The sequence below is a fragment of the Argiope bruennichi genome, chromosome 4 (genome assembly GCF_947563725.1).
Source record: "Argiope bruennichi chromosome 4, qqArgBrue1.1, whole genome shotgun sequence".
Classification (NCBI taxonomy): domain Eukaryota; kingdom Metazoa; phylum Arthropoda; class Arachnida; order Araneae; family Araneidae; genus Argiope; species Argiope bruennichi.
In genome coordinates, this window is record NC_079154.1 from 84,042,268 (window position 1) to 84,064,335 (window position 22,068).

Below are 22,068 nucleotides of genomic sequence, written 5' to 3' on the forward strand. Positions count from 1 at the left end.
ATTTGTTCATTTTTATTTTATTATAAACAATATATTGATAAATAAGAAAACAACGGACTTTTCGGGATTTTTATTGGAATTTAGGATCTCTTTAAACGACCGTCAATAGTTGAAAATTGTTTCGTGCTTAATTTTAACAAAACTAAATCTGAATGATATATGAGTTGCTTATTTATTAGTAAAATTCGGGATTCTGCGTTAACTTTGGACACTTTGCTATTTATTACAAGTATGCAAATACCTCTACTAACAACTATAATGTTTTAATGCGTATGTAATTTATAACATAATATATTAAGTGAATATTATTTTTAAGCAAAATTTCAATTGCGTTATTTAAAAAAAATGAGACTGTGTACATTTCTATGATGAGTTGTTTTAAAATTATAATAATAACTTTTAAAATATAATTTTAAAAGGTATTTGTTAATGCGAGAGATAATAGTAATATTGATAATATTATTGTTTCTACCACGCTTGCAAATAACAACTGAAAGAAGGACAAATTTGTTATGAACTAGTTTAAAGCTAAAAGAAAAGAAATAACATAATAATAGAAGAAATAACATAATAATTTAACAAAATGATTTCGTAGAATTTTTGGATTCTTTGTATCTTAATTCAGGGAATAGTCGGAAATAGTGATTTAAGCTGAGATGTGTTCTAAAAATACTTTTCAGTTTACATAAATGAAATTAAAAAAGTATTTATGATTTGTATGCTATTAAAATACATTTGCTTCTCCATTTTAGTTTGATAAATTGAATATAAAAGTATTGACTGATTTTACATTGCTTATTTTATTGTAGTTTCATGAAAGAGAGAGATATTTTAACAGTGAATAAGATATTAAATTTTTACATGTTTTGATTTCTAAAAAGTTATTAGAATCGAAAGGAAAATTTTCTAATAATGAAAAATTAAATTGGTGCTATTTCCTGTATTTCCAAATCAAATCTGCATTTACTGAAGCCATTTTATTCTTTTTAGAACACATATTTTATTCTGACCCTTCAAATGACTTTTATTGAAATTCTCTTTTATAAATTTGTGGAGAAATCTACCTGACTTAAATGTATACATCAGCCTGATTGAATAATTAATTTTATTCTTAATGTATTCAGCAGTTGTTGCAGTTTCTATGACAAAATTGATAGTTATATTCTGTGACAACGAAATCTTATCTATTATCATACCTTTTAATATGAATATTTTACATTTCTCTACGCATAAAATAAAACTTTTTGAGACTATATGTTTTAAAATAGATTTAACAGTCTGTTAAATAAGCAGGGCCATTTTGTTTCTTGCAAAAGGGAAGATGTAGGGAACTAGAATCAGAGCTCTAATGCTAGTCTTCTGAAAATAATATGGCTTGGAATATTCGTCCCCCATAAGGCAATGCATTTCATATCATTCCATTCTACAATGGCCGTCTGCAAATAAATGGTATAAATTTCTAGCCGGAGAGTCTTTTTCCTTTTATGAGTCACAGAGTTGGTTTTTGGAATTCGAAGGCGATTTGGAAATCTTCCAAAGCTTTTTTGTCGCTTAAAGTATATGATATTGAGAACGCGGTTAGCTTCCAAATGCGAACAACCAACACGTGGCTCTTTTTTTCCCCACGCCCTCCTAACTTTTTTGGGGAGGAGGGGAGTAGTATAGACCTCGATCGATGGTGAAAGATTTTAGCCGGAAAGTTTAGCTATGAATCTTAGCTTGCGTATCATAAGGAGAAAAAAGAAGACAAATAGCTGGAGAGAATGCAGACTGTAACAACGACAGTTTCTGAAGTTTTTTTTAAAGAGGCCAAGTCTCGTTATCATCCTTCACAGAACCGACTTTTATTTAAAAAAGCAGTTTTGTTTGTTCCTGTTGAAAGCTGAATTAATGCTCATTTGGGATTTTTACTGTTCAAACATGTTTTGATATATGTTGCAACATATTAGATTCTAGGACCCCTCCTCTCTCTTGATATATTCGAAATGTAAAAATTATATTAAAAATAACTTCCCTTCTTCCTGATATATTTATGCATATATATGTTTTCGGTTTTAAATTTGCAATAAAGGGGTGAACATTTCAGTATTTTATATTTTTATAGGATTAGCTTCATGTCTTATTTATTTATTGCTCTCAAATAATACTTGGTTCTTTTAATAATAAGTTGAAGGGGCAATCTCATAGTGGACACTAAGTCGTATTGAATTTATTATTTTTGTGAAAGTACTTATCTCGAATTGATTATATTTCTTTTATATTTTGTAGCACCATCTGCATAGTTAAAGAGTTCAGTAGTTTTGCTTCTCAAATTATTATAAATTGGTGTAATATTAAGCTGTTCGCAAGTATATATTCATAACTTTTATGTGGATATTTTAAATATATGCTTATGTATTGCTTATATGTTATTATTTAGATATATTATTGTTTGAATTTTTTTCGTTGTAAATTATTAGTATAAATTTTACAAAATTTCTTGATACATTTGGGTGCGGATTTAAAAATATGGGACTTGCAGTTTATTCTGTAAAATAATTCTTGATGTATTGATAGATTTTTGTTTAGTTTTAATAATAGATATTTTTACATGTCTGTAAGTGTGTGTATAGATATTTGATGAAATTTAAGATTGCCTTTCAAAAATTCGTAACTTCTCTCCATTGTCTTTAATTAGGAAAAAAAAAATCAGTTGAAGATTTTTCTCATCCATATAATCATCACCTAACATAATGACTTTCATTTAACTGTGTCGATTTTCTTGATATATCTTGTCGATTTTCTGGCAAGTGATATGTCTTTTCTTGAGTTCCGAATATTAATAGCGTTTTCTCATATGCCCTATATTTGACTATCGATTCACTATAATTGACACTATGCTTCATAATTGTTGTTTTTCTTATTTTTTGCAGCGCTGCATCTTCACTCCGAGTGGGAGGAGGTGCGGGAGGGGGCGATGCAGAGAAAGCGCCAGCTGGAAGGGATGCTGGCCGACGGACGCAGCTTCGAGGAGAGGCGGAGGGATGTGGACGCCTGGCTGTCCAGGCTGCAGGCTCGTCTCGAACGCATGCCACCCGTAGGCCAAACCCTCGACATTTTGGAAGCACAGCTCAAAGAACAAAAAGTGAGTGCCCTTGCGAGTTGTCCTTCAGAATGACTCTCTGGTCCTTGGGTTGTGAAGTATTTCTTAGTCTAAACCAGGGATCGTTAACCCTTTCTACGTTGAGCACCCCCCCCCTTTTTTTTAAAAAAAATTAATTTTTAAAATTATATTTACTAAAAAGGAAATACACGGAGCCATTCGCCAGCAACTTAAATTTTGAAATACAGAGTGACTCTGATGAGTTGGCAGCTAACCAGACGAGTACATTTGCTGAGAGGGAGAAAAGTAAAGATGGATAGCATAGCGCAGTGAAATTATAGGGTTGTAATAAGTACAATTGTATTGAACTCTGTGCATTTCTCATTAATAACACATTTCCAGTCATATTCTATAAAGGAGCAGAACGTCGCCAATTCTAGTAAACTTAACTCATGTTCATTTCCTAACTTTCTGTCTTGCAATTTTAACGTCACAGTCGTCATTTCTTCGAAGTTAGTCTGTAAGCGTTTTTGAAAATTGGGCTCCAAATGATTTTAAAATATATTCATTTTTTTTTTTTAGTTAAAGGTACTTTAATAAAATACGTTGCAGTTTGTTTATTATCAATATTTTAATAATCCTAATTGTAATTTTAAATTATACTGAAGTAAAAAAGTGTGTGAGATATTTTAAACATTCTTACATAATTTCTTATTTTCCTTTCTTTACAAATTATAAGGAATTTCATATACTTTTTTACGTACTTTACATGTATTATAATAAAATTAAAATATTTATTCCATATTAAATAAGAAAAAATTATTCAATCGATGTTCCTGTAGGGGATTTCTTGAGAAACTTGATCAGAATTTGATGATTACGACCATTGCATGATGAATTTTTCCACGGGTATTGGCGGGGTTTGAAGGAAGAGCATATGACAGTCTGATATTGGGATATTCATTTTGTTTGTCTGCTTTTGTAAAGGAATAAGCATGATTTTTTTAATCGAAATTTTTAGGAACTTACTGATTGTTTTTCTCAAACTACTGGGTTTAGAGCTAAAAAATAAGGTAAATATTGCTAGGAATTTTTTAAAACCTAATTTTAATATTTTATTTTTTATAAGTATATTATTTATCACATAAAAATACTCACATATTAACCATCTCTAGTTTAACAAGTCCTTCAGATCAAATCTGATAGTTTTTCAGATCGGTACGATTAAAGGGAACGTGCTAAATGCACGAAGTGGTCGTCCATACGTCGTTATCTAGTCACCATCGAGAATAAAAGCGAATTGTGAAGGTTTAATTTTAGATTGCGTTTTTATTAATGAAATGATTTCTCCGTCGTTTCCTTTCATTGTTTTTTCTGAGAAAATTTTCAATTAATAAGAAAATTAGGAAAATAATTAAAACAGAAATCGATAGCTATTTTTATTTTCTTTTTAGTGTTATCTATTTGAAGTCAGTGATGAACAATTTGTATGTTCGTTGAGAACATTACGGTACATAACAATAATGAGAAGAAAGCCAAAATATCTGCATTACGAACACTGCATTATAATTTTATCACGTAACAATTATCATAATTCAGTACACAACGTTTTTATACCATTATAGTTAAACATCTGAGAAGTTTTTTCCCTTTTCTTCCTTTGTCGGTACTTCTTAAAAAGGAGAAAGAAATTATTATTCTCTATTCTGTGGAATATATTTATCATCCCAACCATAGAAGTAGATAAGAAAATGTATCATTAATTAACGATTACTATTTCAAAATTAATTAAAAATATTGAACATTTGATTAAATGCAGCTGTTTTTAATCGAATATTTCAAATCAGGATTATTTTTTGCAACTATATTTTTATTTACAAATACCAAAGAATCTGAAAGAAGCAGTCGCGGCAGATTTTGCAAACTACCATTTGAAGTGGGACCTTATTTTAATTTGCCTAACATCGTTTCTGAATAATATTTTTTTATATAGAAAGGAAAACTTGTACGTTTTAAATAGAAACTGTACTTAAATAAAGATAATTTAGTATCACTTAGGGTCCAGTTTTTAAAAGTTTCATAGTAAACAAGATTTTTGCATTTGTTGCATTGAAGTCATTATATATAATGGAGAGGAGAAGGAAACGAATTTTTAGCTTTTATATTTATACCAAATTTCATCCATCTAGATCAAAGCGTTTTTGAGTTATGTGTCACATCTTGGATTCGAATTTTTTGACAATTACTATACTTTCTCTGTACTATGTATACGAGAAAGTAAAAATTAGCAAACTTCAGGAAACATGTGCCTGCTTGTTAAATTGTTGTCATGTAAGCGACACATTTTTAGATGCTCAGATGGTATAAAATTCAGTTTTGAGTAAAATTATTTTCGGAAGTTCGATAGACAAAGTTAAAAATTTAGCTTAATTTTTAATAAATTAAAATTTTTTAAAAAAAATTTATCTCTATATTATTTATTTGAAGTAGAGATAGCGATGCAACATTATTTACATTTTGAGTGATTAAATGACATATGGCTCTGAACTGCTGTAAAATGTAAATAAACGTCACGAAATGCCAAAGTAAAATGTATAGGAATTTATCATAAACAAGAAAACAAAACAAAACAATTTTTTTTTAACCTTAAAAAAAATTGTTTGAATGCAGCAGTTTTTCTCTTTCTTGTCTGTTGACTGGTTTCACTTGGATTTTGAAACCTCTTTAAATAATAACAGTAATTTAAGTTTTATTTCCTACAAAAGAGGGGCAGAGATGGGAAAAAAAGGAGCGTCAACTACAATGCATATAAATAGCTTAAAAAATCTCTTTTAACCTCCCATTTTTTTATTCAATAGTTTTTGAGATTTTTTTATTTTTTTTTTACAGTTCTTAACGAATAATTATTTTCTTGGTCCTAATGATTGCGCGAAAGTCAAATCGCACAAATGATTGCACTCACCCATACCTAATTATTCAGATAAATTTCAGTTGTAGTTATTATTTATTTTAATTGCTGCTTAGCGGAAACATCTCATGCGCTAAGGAGCTCTCATCCTCTGTAATTAGCAAAGAGGCGAAGGCAAAGATCGGGAAAGGTTATCTGCCACAACAGGATTGCAGCCTTAACGATTTAAACGCCGTTGGAAGCTCATTACAAGAAATTCATTAATTTTTATATCTTGATACCATTTCTTCTGGAAACTTCTTAGGCACAGAAAGACACCTTGGTGTTTCGCTTACGTTACAGAGACCATTCTTAAAGAAACCTGTTTGTGCTGTTACATATTTAAATGTGTCATAAAGATACTCATCATTGAAACATAACCCGATCATTATGCGCATAATGTTTTGATTTAATATGCAATAAACAGAAGCTGTTGGGAATGATTTTGTGGATTGATATAAGTGCATTGGTTCAATTCGAGATCAGTTCAAACAACAAGGCGACTGTGCTAAAGCGAGTTGTTGAATTCATTTTCCTCATTCGGGAACTATTACAACGTTGTCTTGCTTATTTATTGATCTTGGTGTACTTTAGATAAAGACATATCGTTGGCTTACAGGATTAAGACGTGATTTTGTTGAGGCGTATAAATAGGAAAAAGAAAATTACGTTTTCAATCATTTGACTGTTTTTTTTAAACAGTATTATTTAAAACTCAGTACAACAATATGAGCTTTAGCAACGAATAGCTCGCTGTGGTTGAGGTGGCTGTTGCACTTTAAAATTTTCATTCTTTTTCTGGGAGGGGCATTTCTGTAACTTATGATCAAGTCAGTCTTCCTGGGTATTGGAATGAACTGAAATTGCAAATGAAACATAAATGTGGACCAGTTTCTCTAGTTGGCCGCTTATCTTTATATTGTATAAAAATAGGTCGGACTTGTAGATAGTATTTTTGACGCTCCGTTTTCTTTTGATTCACAGAAGATGATACATCTATGTTTTATGGTTGGTTTTATTAAACGATTTTCTCTAAAACAAAATTTTTTGTGCTTTTTTTTTTTTTTTCCCCTTTTACTTGGACCCAGTATTGACTTAGTGGTAAGTTTTCCACTTTGTGACAGGACGGTTCCAGATTTAAACTAGAATCCTTATAAGATCCTTATTAATGGGCCTGATATACGCAGATTCTGAATATTGGATGAAACATCATCTTGCTCTAATGGTGAAGAAGTGTGTAGAAAAAATGGTAGTTCAAATGTTAATCTTGTCATCCGAGTATAGTTCGTTAACGGATTCTGAGACGACCACATTTCGTTGACTCCATCTCATTAAGGGGTGAGACGCGGAACGATGAGTGCATTTCCGGTATTCCTTTTGACCTTGGATTTTCCCTATTATATACTAGTAAATGTAAACATGTAAACTAATAAGTTATATAATTAGTTATAAAACATGTAAGTAAATGTCCTTTCATCTTTCCTTTCACCCTTATTTTGAAGAATTAAACCGATCCTAACGCATGCTCAAAAACGCGGAGGGTTTTACAATGCGTTGCTGAACTATAACCGAGTTACCACGGCTGTTCTAAAAATTTCATTTCGATTCAAAATGGTGCATTAATATAACTAAAAAGTTTTATACCACATTTTAAAGTTAAAAAAAACTAATGTCTAGGAAATGTATTTATTTACATTACGGTTTAGTGATTTCAACTACAGTCCTTATCCTTATTTCCCTGGGAGGATGAAAATTTATCCAGTATACAATAATTGACATTTTAAACTTTTACTTGTTACCTTCTTGCTAGTGTACGAACATTGAGTTCAGAACTTTTCATTGTAGCTTGTGGACTCCATGGATAGTTATAATCAGATCTTAAGCAACATCTAGAGTTTTGCTATTGGGTGCAATTTCAAATAGAATCAAATCCTTCTTTCCTGAGAAATGTTGTATGGACTGACAAATGTCGCTTTAATTCAGATGGAAGCATCGATTTTCAAAACGATCATTTTTGGAATCTTAAAAGACAATTCTTAGTATAAAACTCTTATCATCAGTGGCGATTTTTTTACAAATGTGTGATCTAAACAGTTGCGGTGTAAGAGGGCCTGGAACACACTTAATTCGTCATCCTCCTTCTGATGTGGTGCGAAAGTTTGAAGAGAACATACTATCTAAGGTAGCTTCCTCGACATTTGAACGTGGTTTAAAATTACGAATTCTTTTCCAAATTAGCCAAACCAATCCTTTCCAGAATGCTTTCTGTTTGAAAATGGGATATTAATATAATTAAGTTGAAACTACTAATGTGTGATGTGGCTATATAAAAATTTAATTTTTGTAATTCTTTTTTATTATCAGTATCTACAGGAGGCTAGGTGTTTCCATGCAATCAGAGTTCCCCAAAAAATGACACAAACGCTTGTTTCCTTAAATATTGCAGTTAGATTACTTCCAATTACAAAGTTTCAATAAACGAGATAGGCAATTACATGAAAACACCTAGGCTCGTGTAGAGACTGGTAATAAAAAAAGAATTGCAAAAAATGAATTTTTATGTTGCCATATCACACATTAATAGTTTTTAACAATAGTTTTAACTTAGTTATATTAACATTCCGTTTTGAAACAACGAATATTTTGGAAAGGATTGGTTTGGCTATTTTGAAAAGGATTTCGTAATTTCAGGCCACGGTTAAATTTGGTAGTAAAGATACCAAAAGTTTAAAAAAAAAAAAAAAAAAAAAAAAATGCTTTTACTATATTTCTTCTTTTTACACCTTTTAAATATAGTATAATAGCTTTTATGTGTTACTTAAACGCTAGCAAGCTGTTATTTTGATATTTATTATTATTGGAATTTCGTCCACTTTATTTGTTTCATCTTTGTTCCTGGATTTTTCTTTTCGATGACTTGAGATCGTGAGATTTTGAGAATTGAGAACGGTTCGAAATTACGAAGGCTATTTCAAAATATCCTTCATGTTGCTTTAAACCAAAATAATTGAATTAAATTTCGAAAAATAAATAAATAAAGAGAGTATTCAGAAGAAGCATTTTTGTTTAATTTTCACTAATTTTGCCGTAATAGCGAAAAACATTGTTCAATTACGGCTAAAGATCACATTATCACAAGACAAATCCTTGCCAAAAGGTTTGACATAGAAGACAATACCTTCTAACACCAATCTAATTCTGTAATTGTTTTCTTGGAAGGATCTTGTTTCTGAAATGAATACTGTTTGAATATTTTATGAACTCAATATCATATTTACTAAGAAACTGACAGTGGCAAATGAATTATAAATTGAATTCAAAACCACTCTGATATTTAAGATAAAAATAATAGTATACTTATCTATATAATAAAAAAATTGGCAACTAAATCTTACAGAGAAACATTATACAAGTTATAATATTCTCTACTCACCAATGAAAAAACTTTTTATTGAGTCCTAATGTTTTATTCAGCATCATTAAGTTGTAATTATTTGTCACACTATACGTCACTGATATAGCACATAATCATTTTCTCATTTAAATTATTCAAAGCAAATAAATTGTCATAATTTTATTGCCTCATTTGTGTTATTGGTAAAGCTATTGTAAAAACAATGATATTCACAAAACACGAAAAATTGTTACTTGAAGTTACTTGTAAATTATATGGAAAAAAACAAAGCAAAAACGGTGATTAGCGATTACGAATTATTTAGTAATTATATTAATGCAAAATATTTTTACAATTGCCTAAACATTCCCTTCTTTGTGTGTTTACAGTGGATTGTCAAGAATTGGAAAGTTATATTGTTCAGAATTTTTCGAAATATGAAACCGTTCGGAAAAGAGGTTATTTTATTCAAAGGCATGTTTTCCAGCTCATAATTTTGAACGCAATACATGTCTCATGTTCCGTTTTAGATAAGAGAGGGACAAAAGCCACATTCTTAAGATTTATCTAATCTCTTTTCTAGATATTTATTTGTGTATTTTTCCTTCTTAAGCATCATTAATTGATAAGGGAATGTCACACTGAACAAATACCGCAGAATTTTCTTTCTTTTTTTTTCTTTTCTTCTTTTTTGTGAAGACATTAATATCTTAAAACGATGTTTTCTTCTCTGTTTATTCTGTTCGTGTAATGATTTCGATAAAGATGAACAGTTATGCTTGTTAACTTTTTCTCTGAAACACAAATATAAAATAATTGAATGAAGTTTGTATCGCTTTTTATTATGGTATTTTGTTTAAATAAATACGTTTATGCTTTCTTTGAAAGAGAGAGAAAAAATGTTGGAAAGGGTGATGGAATTGAGAAAATTTAAATTTTGTTGATTTGTTTGAATACCTTTAAGTATTTTATTTTGTATCAATATCTTTGTAAGATTATTGTGTATTATTAATGCGATGATGTTTACTGACTGGTATATTACAACATATAGGATGCAAAACTCGTCCTAAACACTCTCTAAAGCAAACCGTTGAATATAGAGTTGCCAAATTTAGAAGAAATTAATTTTATAACAGTTCTTTTCATTGATTTGCTAATTGCATCTATACGCATTTAGTTTGCTACAGTATTAAATGCATTTTTTTTATGTGCCTGCTATCGCTGCAGTATAAATATTAGTAAATTTTTAAAAATAAAGTAAAGACAGTCATATCAAGTTTTAAAAATTAAAATCTACAATGTTTCAATTATAGATATTCAAATTTCTTTTATTATTATTATTCCGAATGAATTCCTTTTATTCTTTTTACAGTTTTAGAGCTAAAATATTAATTTAAACCAGCAAAGATGTTTTTCGATTTTCTCACATCTTTCGCAATGGAGCACATTTTAGTTATAGCTTCTCTTAATAATGGATAGAATTTTATAACGTATTTGAGCCCTCTTCTCTTTGAGGAATTGTCAGCAACATTTAATACAGATGTACAGTCTTGGTGTTAAGATGGCATACGATTTTTATACTCACATACATTCAGAGACAAATTATCATCCCTTTGTCAGGCTATCCTTAATTTATCCTTAATTTCAGTTTAAGGTGATTAAATTATTTGTCGGTTTTCATTCGTTTAATTAGTTGCATTTCTGAGTTATTGTCTTTTCATACACGCGGACGATCGAACAGACAGGCAGGTTTCCCAGTAACAAATTTCATCCAGTATACAATAGTATACAATTTCAGTTTATCCTGTTCACAAATAAATGGACGTATTTCTGAATGTCCCCTCTTCCTTCCCTAAAAAGGTCTAAAATGTTGAAATTCATCAAAACCTTGGAGGTTCAATATTTTGACGATTACAGCACTTTTTCCAAGAAAGGAAGCAGAAGCGTTAACTGAATTATGTAGTTCATATTTTAAATACATCTTTTACAGAGAAAACTTATTCTTGAATTAGATTTGAAACATATGCTGTTTTATGCATTTTTTGAAAAATGAATGGACAATATTAATTCATTCGTTTAAGACATCTTAAATTATCTGTCGTGACTCCAAGTTAGATCGCCTAAACATTGGAGTCAATTTTTTTGATTTATCATTATTTTAAAATAAAAATTTAAAAAAATCATCTTATGGATTTCATTTTAATTTGTTGAATTTCCCTTTTTGATAATTCATTCTTTATTTCTCATTTTTTTTGGTTGTATCGATGGAAAATATTTAAAAGGTCTAAATATTTATTAAACACAATATTTATATAGTTCATATTGAAGCATTACGCAATTGGTTTCAAAACTAATAATTAAAATTAAAAAAATAATCATTATATTACACAGGTCAATATACATTTTGATGCCGTAGATTTTTTTAACTCATTGATTTTATTTGTTTTCATGTGCTGGAAAGAAAAGTGAACATGTTGTGCTAATCAGCTTTCGAAGGCGTTAAATTGACTGGATGCTCTTGTAAATATACATTAGCTTAATTATAAATTAAAAACGAAAAGAATGAAAGAGAAATAAAGGAAAGGGTTGTTTTACCCAACATTCTAAGAACTTCTTTTATGCTTTAACATTCTTATTTATTTAACATTCTTGTGTGAAACATTTTTCTGCTGCAAGAATATCTAAATGGTTGGGAGAGTAATAAATATGATTAGATTACAATCAGAATTTTTGAAGCTGTTAAGCTGATTATTATTCAAATGAAAATAAATTTAAGCTTCGCAGTTGCTGAAGCTTCAGAAGTTGCTTCAAAGCAAGGGCAAATAAGATTCTTGTTTTTGGCTCTGCCTCATTCAATCCACGAAATGGGAATTATTTATGAATTTCAGTTTTATTTGTGAATATCTGCCTAATTTGGTGGCCACAGAAAATTCCAGTTTTTGATGAAGATTTTTTAATTTGTTGTTGTTTTGTGTCCTGTATATGCAAAGCAACGGCTGTTCTGATCAAGGTCTTTCATGAAGCTGTTTCATTTACTCTAGCTGTATGTGCAGTTGAGGTAAAATATTCTACCAAACGAATAATTCTTCTTTCACCAACGCTTTTCCCCCCAGTAAGTCGCTCTTTTCTTGTGGAATGACATAGTTTGATTTTGATATCCCACAGGCGCTAGAAAAAAGACATGTCTAGTGGTTGCCATGCTGATAAAGATAATTAGCTTTTCAGTTCAGCATAAATTATCGAGTCATGTTCTTAAATTAATTTTCCCTATGACCAAAGTCATCGTATCATATTCTTTTTCTTATCCATTGCAATATTTCTAGTTCAAAAACAAATACTAATATTCATCTTTTTTTTTTTTTTTTTTTCTTCTTCTTCTTTTTCTTTTTCTGTTTCGTTTAATATGTTTATTCAGATCGAGAAATAATGCACTGCCAAACGGTTTAAAATTTTCACAATTTAGCTACACTAAATCGTGAAAATTAGAATTTATGGGAAAGGAACAAATTTCCATATGTGAAATCAGCACATCAAATGCTGGCAATATTAGTTACAAAGAGCATCAAACAGTTTTTTTTATATGTGTATATGTTGTCATTATCCAATGGGGGATTTTAATATTCTGACGCTCTAGGCAGTATATAATACGAGGCTCTCCTTTTAATTAGATTTCCGTTTAGTTTCATATTTCTGCACATTTTTAATATGTTAATAATTTATTTCAAGTCAATATTTTTTAATTTATTATCTTTATTCGTACGTTTTTATTTAACTGCTTTGCGTCCAGATTGCACGACATCATCGTTTTTCTACAATATTATTGAAGCAGATTTTTAGTTTCACAAATATTCTAATTACTAATTGAAAGTATTGAACATATAGGAGATTGGCCAATTATATTTCATAAAGTTTTAATGTTTTCCTAATATTTTATCATTCGTAGAAAGCTGTTCTTTACAAACTTATTTATGTGGCGAGTAAGAAAACAAAGTTTTTCCATTTACACTGCTTACGGACCCTATTTAATTTAGCAATCCTAGGCAACTACCTAGTCTGTCGAGTTGGAAATTCCCCTTTGATCCTACGTTATTCGTAAAAGTAAACATGATGGTGGATATTACATTGTGCTACGAGGAATTGTGGTGTCATAAATTTCTCAATCTCAAATTTATAATAGTCATTTCAATTCCATCGATTTTCTGTAATACATTTAAAATATACGTGCAGAAAAGGAGATATTGGAATATTGATTTTAGAATTTTGTAAGGTATATACGCAAACTTTCGATAAATGAAATTCACTAACCAATAAAGAACAGTTCCTGTCTTTGTTGAGGTGATATATTGGTATTATTGATTTCTGATTTAATTTGAAATATTGGTATTATGCTTATCGGAAATAATAAGAATTTTCTGTGTTTAGTCTAGCATATTTATGAATGAAACCTTATTTATTTTCAATCATAAATCTGATCGAAATTACATTTATATTTTTAAAGATAAAATTATTTTTTAAAACAAATGTTGCTATTACATTGGTATTCAGAATCGTTTTCAATCTTTGTATTTTTTATTTTCATGTAATAATCTTGCAAATGTATGAAATTTCTATAATATTTAATTAGCCGTAATTAGCTGCCTTTGGCGATAAGCTGTTTCGCTGAGATTAACAGTTGCTTAAATGTTTCATTAAATATTTTGTGTGATTTGATTTTAATGATATCTTCAGCAAAGTATTTTAAGCTTCGAATTTTAATAAATATATAATTCATATGTAAGACTTAACGCCATTCAGTTCATTTTATTATGCATTTATTTCTCTTACTTTCTGTCAATTGCCTTGAAATTCGTAAAAAATGGATGCATTTTGATATTTGTATAAAAATGAAAGACATTTTCTAACCTAAAGCAATGCTAGTTTAGGCATGTTTCTTTATGTTAATGGCATTTTAAATAAAATTTTGAATCTTTTATAGATTTTTCCCCCAATATTAAGTAAATATATCGTCTGCTTTCTTGAAATCTGATATTCCGTTAATGATTTGTATTAAAGACAAGACAGCAGTTTGAATTGTAAAACAAAAAGGAAACAAAAAATATATCTACTACTCTAATAGTGACTTTTATCTTTAACTTTAGTATTCTTTCACAATTCTTATGTCTTTGCGTTTTTGTATAATTGTTTCTGATACATTTAATATTCGTTCAGAATTTTTACAATCATTGTTGGAAAAGTGCTTAAAATATTTATTTTTTTGGAAACTTGATTATTGGAAAAGAAATATTTATACTGTAAAAAAAATGGATATAATTAAAAAGATAATTTTTTGAATTTTAAAATCAGTTTTTTTTTCTGTACTATTTTCTTAGGTATCTACGGTTAAACGCCAAAATTTTGCTTAATTTTTAATTAAAATTTCAAAAAAGAATCGCTCTAAGATGCGCATTTCCATTCTTCGAAGTATACATCTAGCCCAAATAGCGCCAAAACATACAAAAACACACATTTATCTCTGTTCTAAATAAGATAAGAAATGAAAGGTTTAAGAATATCAAAAGGAAATAAGTTTTGCAGTTAAATCAAAATACTTCTTATATAAATTAAAATTGATTTATTTTTGATTTAATTATTAAGATTCCCCTAGAAAGGAACTCACACACACATGCGCACACGCACGCACGCACGGAATATTTTGCGTGGAAAGAAACTACGGATATAAGATTCGTTATTGATCGTTTAGGTATTAGATTAATGGTGTCAACCGCGAAAGTTGGATTCGACTATGTCATCCTTCCCTTCATTACCATAATCGAGATATTTAGCTATGAAGGAATACGCATATTTATTAATAGCGTGATGTTAACACATGAGACGATATCTTTGATAAAGCCTTTATCAACATATTTATTAATGGGATTCAGAGAAAACTCCATTTAGTTAATGGGCACATTAAATTGTTTCGAAGACAGAAATTTAGTACATTTTACTTGCTTGACTTAACTTATCTCTCAAGTTCTGATTTCTGCTGTTTTATAGAATTATTTTTTAATGTCCTTTATCTATTTAAACTCACGTGGTATCATCTTAAACCATATGATTGGCTCAGTATAGCTTATTTTTGCTTCTTGCGCCATTAAACTTAAATCAACCGACAGAAATTTTGCTATTTATCTAACTTTCAAATTTGTTCTTAAAAAACTCCGAATGTTAAAATTAACGCTTGAAAATAGAATTCCACTCCCTGAGCGACATAAAAACTTGAAATTTAGCCCTGATTCGTAATTTATAAGTTCAGTAAGCCTTGATTCATTAGTTGATTTTTAAATAATTAGCTTCCTGTATTTCGAATTATTGTCCTAGCTTTGAAAAATTAGTTTTACTTATAATTAAAATTATAACTTTCCCCCTTTTTTTATGGTTCTATTAATTTGATTTTTTGAGAAAAAGAAATGTTCACATCAAAGTCAAGAAATTTTAATCGGTATCATTAAATAAAGCAATTAAAAAAATTCGCCCAGTCTTAAATTCAATCATTTTCCAAGAGGAAATTAATTTTTTCAAGTTTAAAATAATTCCTATTCGCCCCTATGATATATTATAACTCAATATTCCTTTCAGAAATGAAAAGGTAAAATTCTTTTTTTTAGTTAAAATGTACGCCTTTATCAGCATAAATGCAAATAACTCTTAATTTTTTTTATTTAATTTCTTGTAGTTAACCATAAAATGCATGATTATTTGTTTTGAATTAAAAAAAAATCGTTTTTTTATAGGAAAATATTTATAGACTACGTAAAAATTAAATTAAAAAAAATCTAGTTAGTAATATGGTATACTTATTTTGAAAAAAGTTGTATGTAGACTTTTGGCAACATACAGTATTTTCCAAAAATCTAGCTTGTATCTAATGTAATTTTTTAATACAACATCAAATGTTGATAACTTGACAACAGATGAGAAGTAATTTTGTAACAATTAGATAGATCACTCCTTTACAGGGAACTCGAAAATAGAAACTATCTCTTCGGGTAACACTCTGAACTTCATCACCCACCACATTCAAATGTTAAAAAAACGATATAACTTACCCGCCAAAAGTAACGTCAACTTTTTTTCTTTTACACATGATTTATTATCTGTGGTTATCAAAGGGCGTTCAGAAACGGACATACTCAGTTTTTGAATAAAATTAAGAGAAACTGGTTGTAGACAATTGGCAACAATATATGTTTGAGGGTTAATATACTTTAAGGAAATTGCTGATAAGCTGCATTTGAATATTTTTGATTCATTTAGTTATTGTGATTTCCAATTTTATGAAATCACAATAATTAAATGAATCAAGAATATCCAAATATACCTCAGGAAATATTTTTCTAAGATGTTAATAATCTTTCCCTCTCATTCCTTAGGCTCTACAAGCAGAAGTTGGTCAGTGGAAGGGGGCAGTCGAAGGAGTGACCAGAACAGCGCACAAAATTGCTGCCGACTGCCCGCATGATGATGCCAATCGTCTGCGCGCCATTGCAGATCGCATTAACCAGCGGTACACAGAACTTGCCATCAGGTAAGTTTAGTTTAGTTTAGTTATTTGAAATAATCATTATTGGAAGTTAATTAGAAAAGTCACAAACTATTTCCTGCCGTCTCTTAACTCACCGCATTCGGAATTGAAGATGTAGGTACAAAGGTAGATTTTTCGTTTATTCCTTTGAATGCTAATGAGATATACATTTTCAAACACATTTTAAAATTACGAATAGGATGAAAATATGAGCCAGTTGTAAAACAAGGACATATATGCACATTTCATTACTAGTTACTCTACTTATGCATTATAGCAACCCCCAGATTTATACAGAGATACACCGCCTGTATGGTTGTATTTTATATATATATATATATAAAATATAGCGCCTGGTTGGTAGAGCGTCGGATTCGTGTCCCTTAGGTTGCGAGTTCGAACCCCGCCGGCCGAAGATTCTCCTGCGTGCTTGGTGGCTGACGCCCGTTAAATCTGTAATGGTCACAAAGTCCTCCATGTCGAGAGTAATACCACTAGGGGTACTGGATCAGGGGTGATCGTTCTCTGATTTAGGTCTAAATTACGATCTGTGGTTGAGTGAATGAAATGCGTGAATGAAGTTCGCCCTGTAAAAAGGATTGTGACATGTGTGTAGCTAAGTCGTTCTCTTGGCCCTAGATGGCGCTACTATAGAAACAAGAGGCGCTCCCCCTCAGGCTTATATCGGCTGTCTTCGAACAGCGGGTTTGTCCATGGCAAGTGCCATAAGAAACAACAACAACAATTATATATAATGTTGATCTTTGCGTAGTATTAAAATATCCAAGTAAGCGCGGCACGGTACTAACATGCTAGTATGTTAGTTACTTAGATAGCGCGGACTGTTTTTCTGACAAAAACTATTGTTTACTGAAAACTTCAGGTCTATACACGTGTTTCACTAGTTTACATCTATTTAAATGCTTTATCTATTTTTTGAAGTGAAAATTTATTAGCTATTGCAAATATATAATAATATAACTGAATTATCGAATTTTATACATAATTTCTTTTGTTTATGGAACTATTATGTTCTCATAAACAATAAATGGGCTTTAACTAATAAAATTTTTGCCTGTGAGTTGCAGCCTAAGATTTAAAAACATGATTTTGTGAAAATACTCATGAAAGTAAAATTACTGCTTTTTTATTTTTCTTAAAAACATCCATATAAATCTAATGCAATTAAATAAAAGCCTTTATTGCTGGAGTGGTTGATCCATTATATATGTTATATATAAGGATAAACGAAGTGCATACATTTTTATGGACGATTTTTTGTTACAAAAGTGCCGCAGTGGTCTGAAGGTAAGTTTTTGATTTCGAAACTGGTGGCTTCCAAGTTCGAAATCCGATTCAATCAAAGATTCTCATATATTGAGTACTGATGCGTTGATATTGCTCAAATGTTCTGTTCGTCATTTGACCATAATTTAAAATTATGTGATCCATCTTATCTCTATATATATCCATCATGTGCAGAACGGGAAGCTAACTGAATTTCAGCAACCCAGAATTATACATTATATAAACCAACCACGTGATTTTGATTTAAATATTACTAGGCACATCTTATTTTTTTTATTTATATGAATAAGGACAAATTGATGTTACTGGGTATTTATAACATGATATGTGTGCTTAAATTCTGAATACTGTATAGAAATTAATTTCCGCTACATCACTGGTTGTTTTTCCCGCAGTGTACAAGCTCGAGGAAAGGCTCTCTTGAACGCTCTCAACTCTCTTCAGCAGCTGGACAAGGCTCTGGATCGTTTCCTGGCATGGTTGTCAGAAACGGAATCGGCCCTGGAGTTGCTGGAAGCAGAGGAAGAGAAGTATGGTCCTAGAGATGACTTCCACCATCGTTCGCATGGATGCCAAGAACAAATCAGGGTAAATCTCGTTTTCAGTAGTCAGTTAAGTAAAGTAATTTCAGAAAAATGTTCTAATTTCGGACAAAAAAAAAAGTGTGGTGAATAGCATATAATCCAGTTAACAACTATGCTACACGAGCGTACGCTTTTGGATCATGATTTAGTTACTGGACTGCGAACCACAAGGTCCCAGGTTCTATCCTTCACATATCGCTAAATTGGTGACCCGGACGATGAACCTTCTACCTTCGTACAGCTGTTGTGGCGCCATCTACCCGCAACCAAGTCGTCAGACTCACTTGACGCAGCAATCAAAGTCGCCAGACTTACTTGGAGCAGCAGTATCGGCAACCAACTCACACACTTGCTATTCAACTGGGTACCGGCCCATTAGACAACAGCTAATAACTTAATACATCACCACTCAACAGCCATATCGTTCGTCTCACCTTCGACTCATTGGAGGGGAGAGTACTGTGGTGAATAGCATATAATCCAGTTAACCACTACACTGCACGAGCGTACGCTTTTGTATCATAGTTTAGTTACTGGACTGCGAACCACAAGGTCTTAGGTTCTATCCTTCACACATCACATATCGCTAAACCCGTTTATCTATTTCTTCTTTTTTTGCTTGAATATGGCATCAGTATTTCAAAAGATTTGTTAGCTTAATTAGATGTTGCGGATTTAAAATAAGTAATGTTTTTAGAATTTTCTCGTATTATTCCTTAATGTAAAAATTCTCACAATATATTGAATTCATGAATTCTCCAATAATGAAAAGAAAATTTTTCAGTTTGCTAGTTAGGAAGTTTTTAATTCGTGTGTGTATGGAAAGGTGAACCGGAAGAATGTTTATACTGTTACAAGGAAAAAAAAAAGATTTTAGCTTGTTTTTGATGAATGCAAAGCTTGTTGCTAAGATTATTGAATATTAAATGCATTTGTACATTACTGTTATTTTATTTTTGATAAAATTTAATAATATGAATTCATTTTTTTTTTTTTTTAAATAAGCTTCTTTGTGTTTTGTTTCAAAATATATAATGTCCACTAAATTTCTCTATATGGATATGGATCCAAAATGAAAGTCACAATTTCAATAAATCAAATTTTACTATAACTAATTTTTGAGTAGTTATAAGTAGAGTACAAATTTTATTTTGTTGAAAGAGCATGAGAAAAGAATTTAATGCATAATTATTTTCAAAGTGAAAACCATCAGTGTTAATATATTAGAGCAAACTGGTCAAAGAAAAAAAAAGGGGGGGGGGGAATGGCAGTCAGGATATCAAGGTTTTTTTTCCTTTTGAAAATTAATTAACTATAGAATATTTGAGGCTAGTAAGGTCATTTGGTTTCCTTTTTTTAAAAAAAATCTAATCTGTCTTATGACCCAAAACATAAAAAAGTTGACACGAATTAATATCTGATAAATTTGGTGGCTAATATAGTGCATCAGGACTACAATTTGGTACGGATACTCTATTACTCGTTCTCTGAATTTTCTATTAATGGTGTCTGAAGATTGAAAAATTTTTTCCCTTAAGATAATGTAAATTTTCTCAACTCAGATATTATTATTATTTTTACAATACAAATATTATCTTTGGTTCGATATGACGATTTGGAAGACATTTTGGAAGAAGAATGGAAATGATGTTGAACAATTTCTTTTTTATACCATTTCTCATTTCATGCATTTGTGATGACATCTGTGAAAAGTTATTTTTGTCCTGTTGTAGGTTAATTAAAACTCTCACTGTAGGTAATTTAAAACCATCACAATAGTGAGTAAATGATTTAATTTTTATTGACGAACTCGGGTAAGTAAGTATATATTGTCGTTTTTTTCATAAATTTTCTATTTTCGCATAGGAAATTACGTGAAATATTTCGAATTTCATACCATCGTAGTAAATGAAGAAGTACTACATTTCTTGTCATAATAATTATTACTGGTCAACTAACTCTGACGACCAATTGGTTCGACGAGATTGATAATTGCTAATAATTTAAATTAAATATTAACTCCTTCAACAAAATTTACTTAAACTTCATATTTTCAGATATACAAATAGCTGATCAGTATTAAAAGCCTTACACGATTATGTGCTAATTGGGCTTTGTGTTTCCCTAATTTTCTATCTATCATTATGCTTTCAATTATATCACTTTAAAGAGCAGCTTTATTTAAAAATAGAAATATTTAAAAAAAAATATGAACCATTTTGTAGTTCTGAATGTATTTCGATCTTAAATCTAAGAACAAAAAAATTTCAAATTTTTTATTTAAAGCATACTTTGTACTGAAATCTATATAATATGAAAAAATAAGTGGTATCTTCGCATCTTAAATCATCAATAATTGGAAAGGAAAAAAGCTACAGTATTAGTAATATCAATTAAAGCAATTTGAGTTTTACTTCAATAATAAAATAATTATTGTTAAAATATGTTGAAAATATTTTTTAATTGATTAGAAATTGAAAAATAATTATATGGTTAAAAATTGGTGTTATTGAAAAGTCATTTTTTAAAAATTTTAAGTTGAAGTAAGAATCAATTTGCTATACTATTTTTTGGGAGGCATCGCTTAAACACGCCAAAATTTTGTTTCATTTTTAATTAGTTATTATATTATAAGGATTCAGTACTGCAAAAAGTTGCAAATTAATTGTAAGAAATTAAATGAGTCATCAGTTATAATTTGTAATCCATGTAGGAAATTTACAATACACTTGACAATACACAATGAAATACAATGAAAATTTACAACACATATAATCACGCTTGAATAATCTATTCCTGTTTTACCAGAATTACAGAATAGTTGTACATTCTGTAATAAATCTTGTGTATTGCTTCTAAGTCTAAATTTTTTTTTCTTTAGATAGGAAATAAGTTGCTTATCTCTGATTTTCCATTTAATAATATTTATTTCCAAATTTTAACATTTGTTTAGTAAGATTTCAGAACTTTTATTTTCTGAAATCTTGTTTAACAATTAAATTCCATCAATATAAAATTTAACCCATTCACATCTGTCCAAAAAAACAAATAAGTTAATCTTGACATTAACCGACGAAAATATATACATAAATTTTTTGGTAAAGATTAAAGCATCAAAATAAAAATCCGCCTGTGCGAGGTAATAAATTTAATATTTATATTAAATTAATGTAAAATCGTTTAGAGTTT

The 22,068-nt window shown here is 29.8% G+C and overlaps 1 protein-coding gene across 7 annotated transcripts in view; it reads left to right on the plus strand.

The window, feature by feature from the left end:
• LOC129966737 (dystrophin-like) overlaps positions 1-22,068 on the plus strand; it is a 249,446-nt gene that overhangs the window by 191,284 nt on the left and 36,094 nt on the right. For all 7 annotated transcript variants that reach the window (XM_056081284.1, XM_056081279.1, XM_056081286.1 and 4 more), the window contains 3 exons: positions 2,913-3,124; positions 16,836-16,990; positions 18,691-18,883. In XM_056081284.1, the coding sequence (XP_055937259.1) occupies positions 2,913-3,124; positions 16,836-16,990; positions 18,691-18,883 (560 nt within the window). The remainder of the gene's footprint in view (positions 1-2,912; positions 3,125-16,835; positions 16,991-18,690; positions 18,884-22,068) is intronic.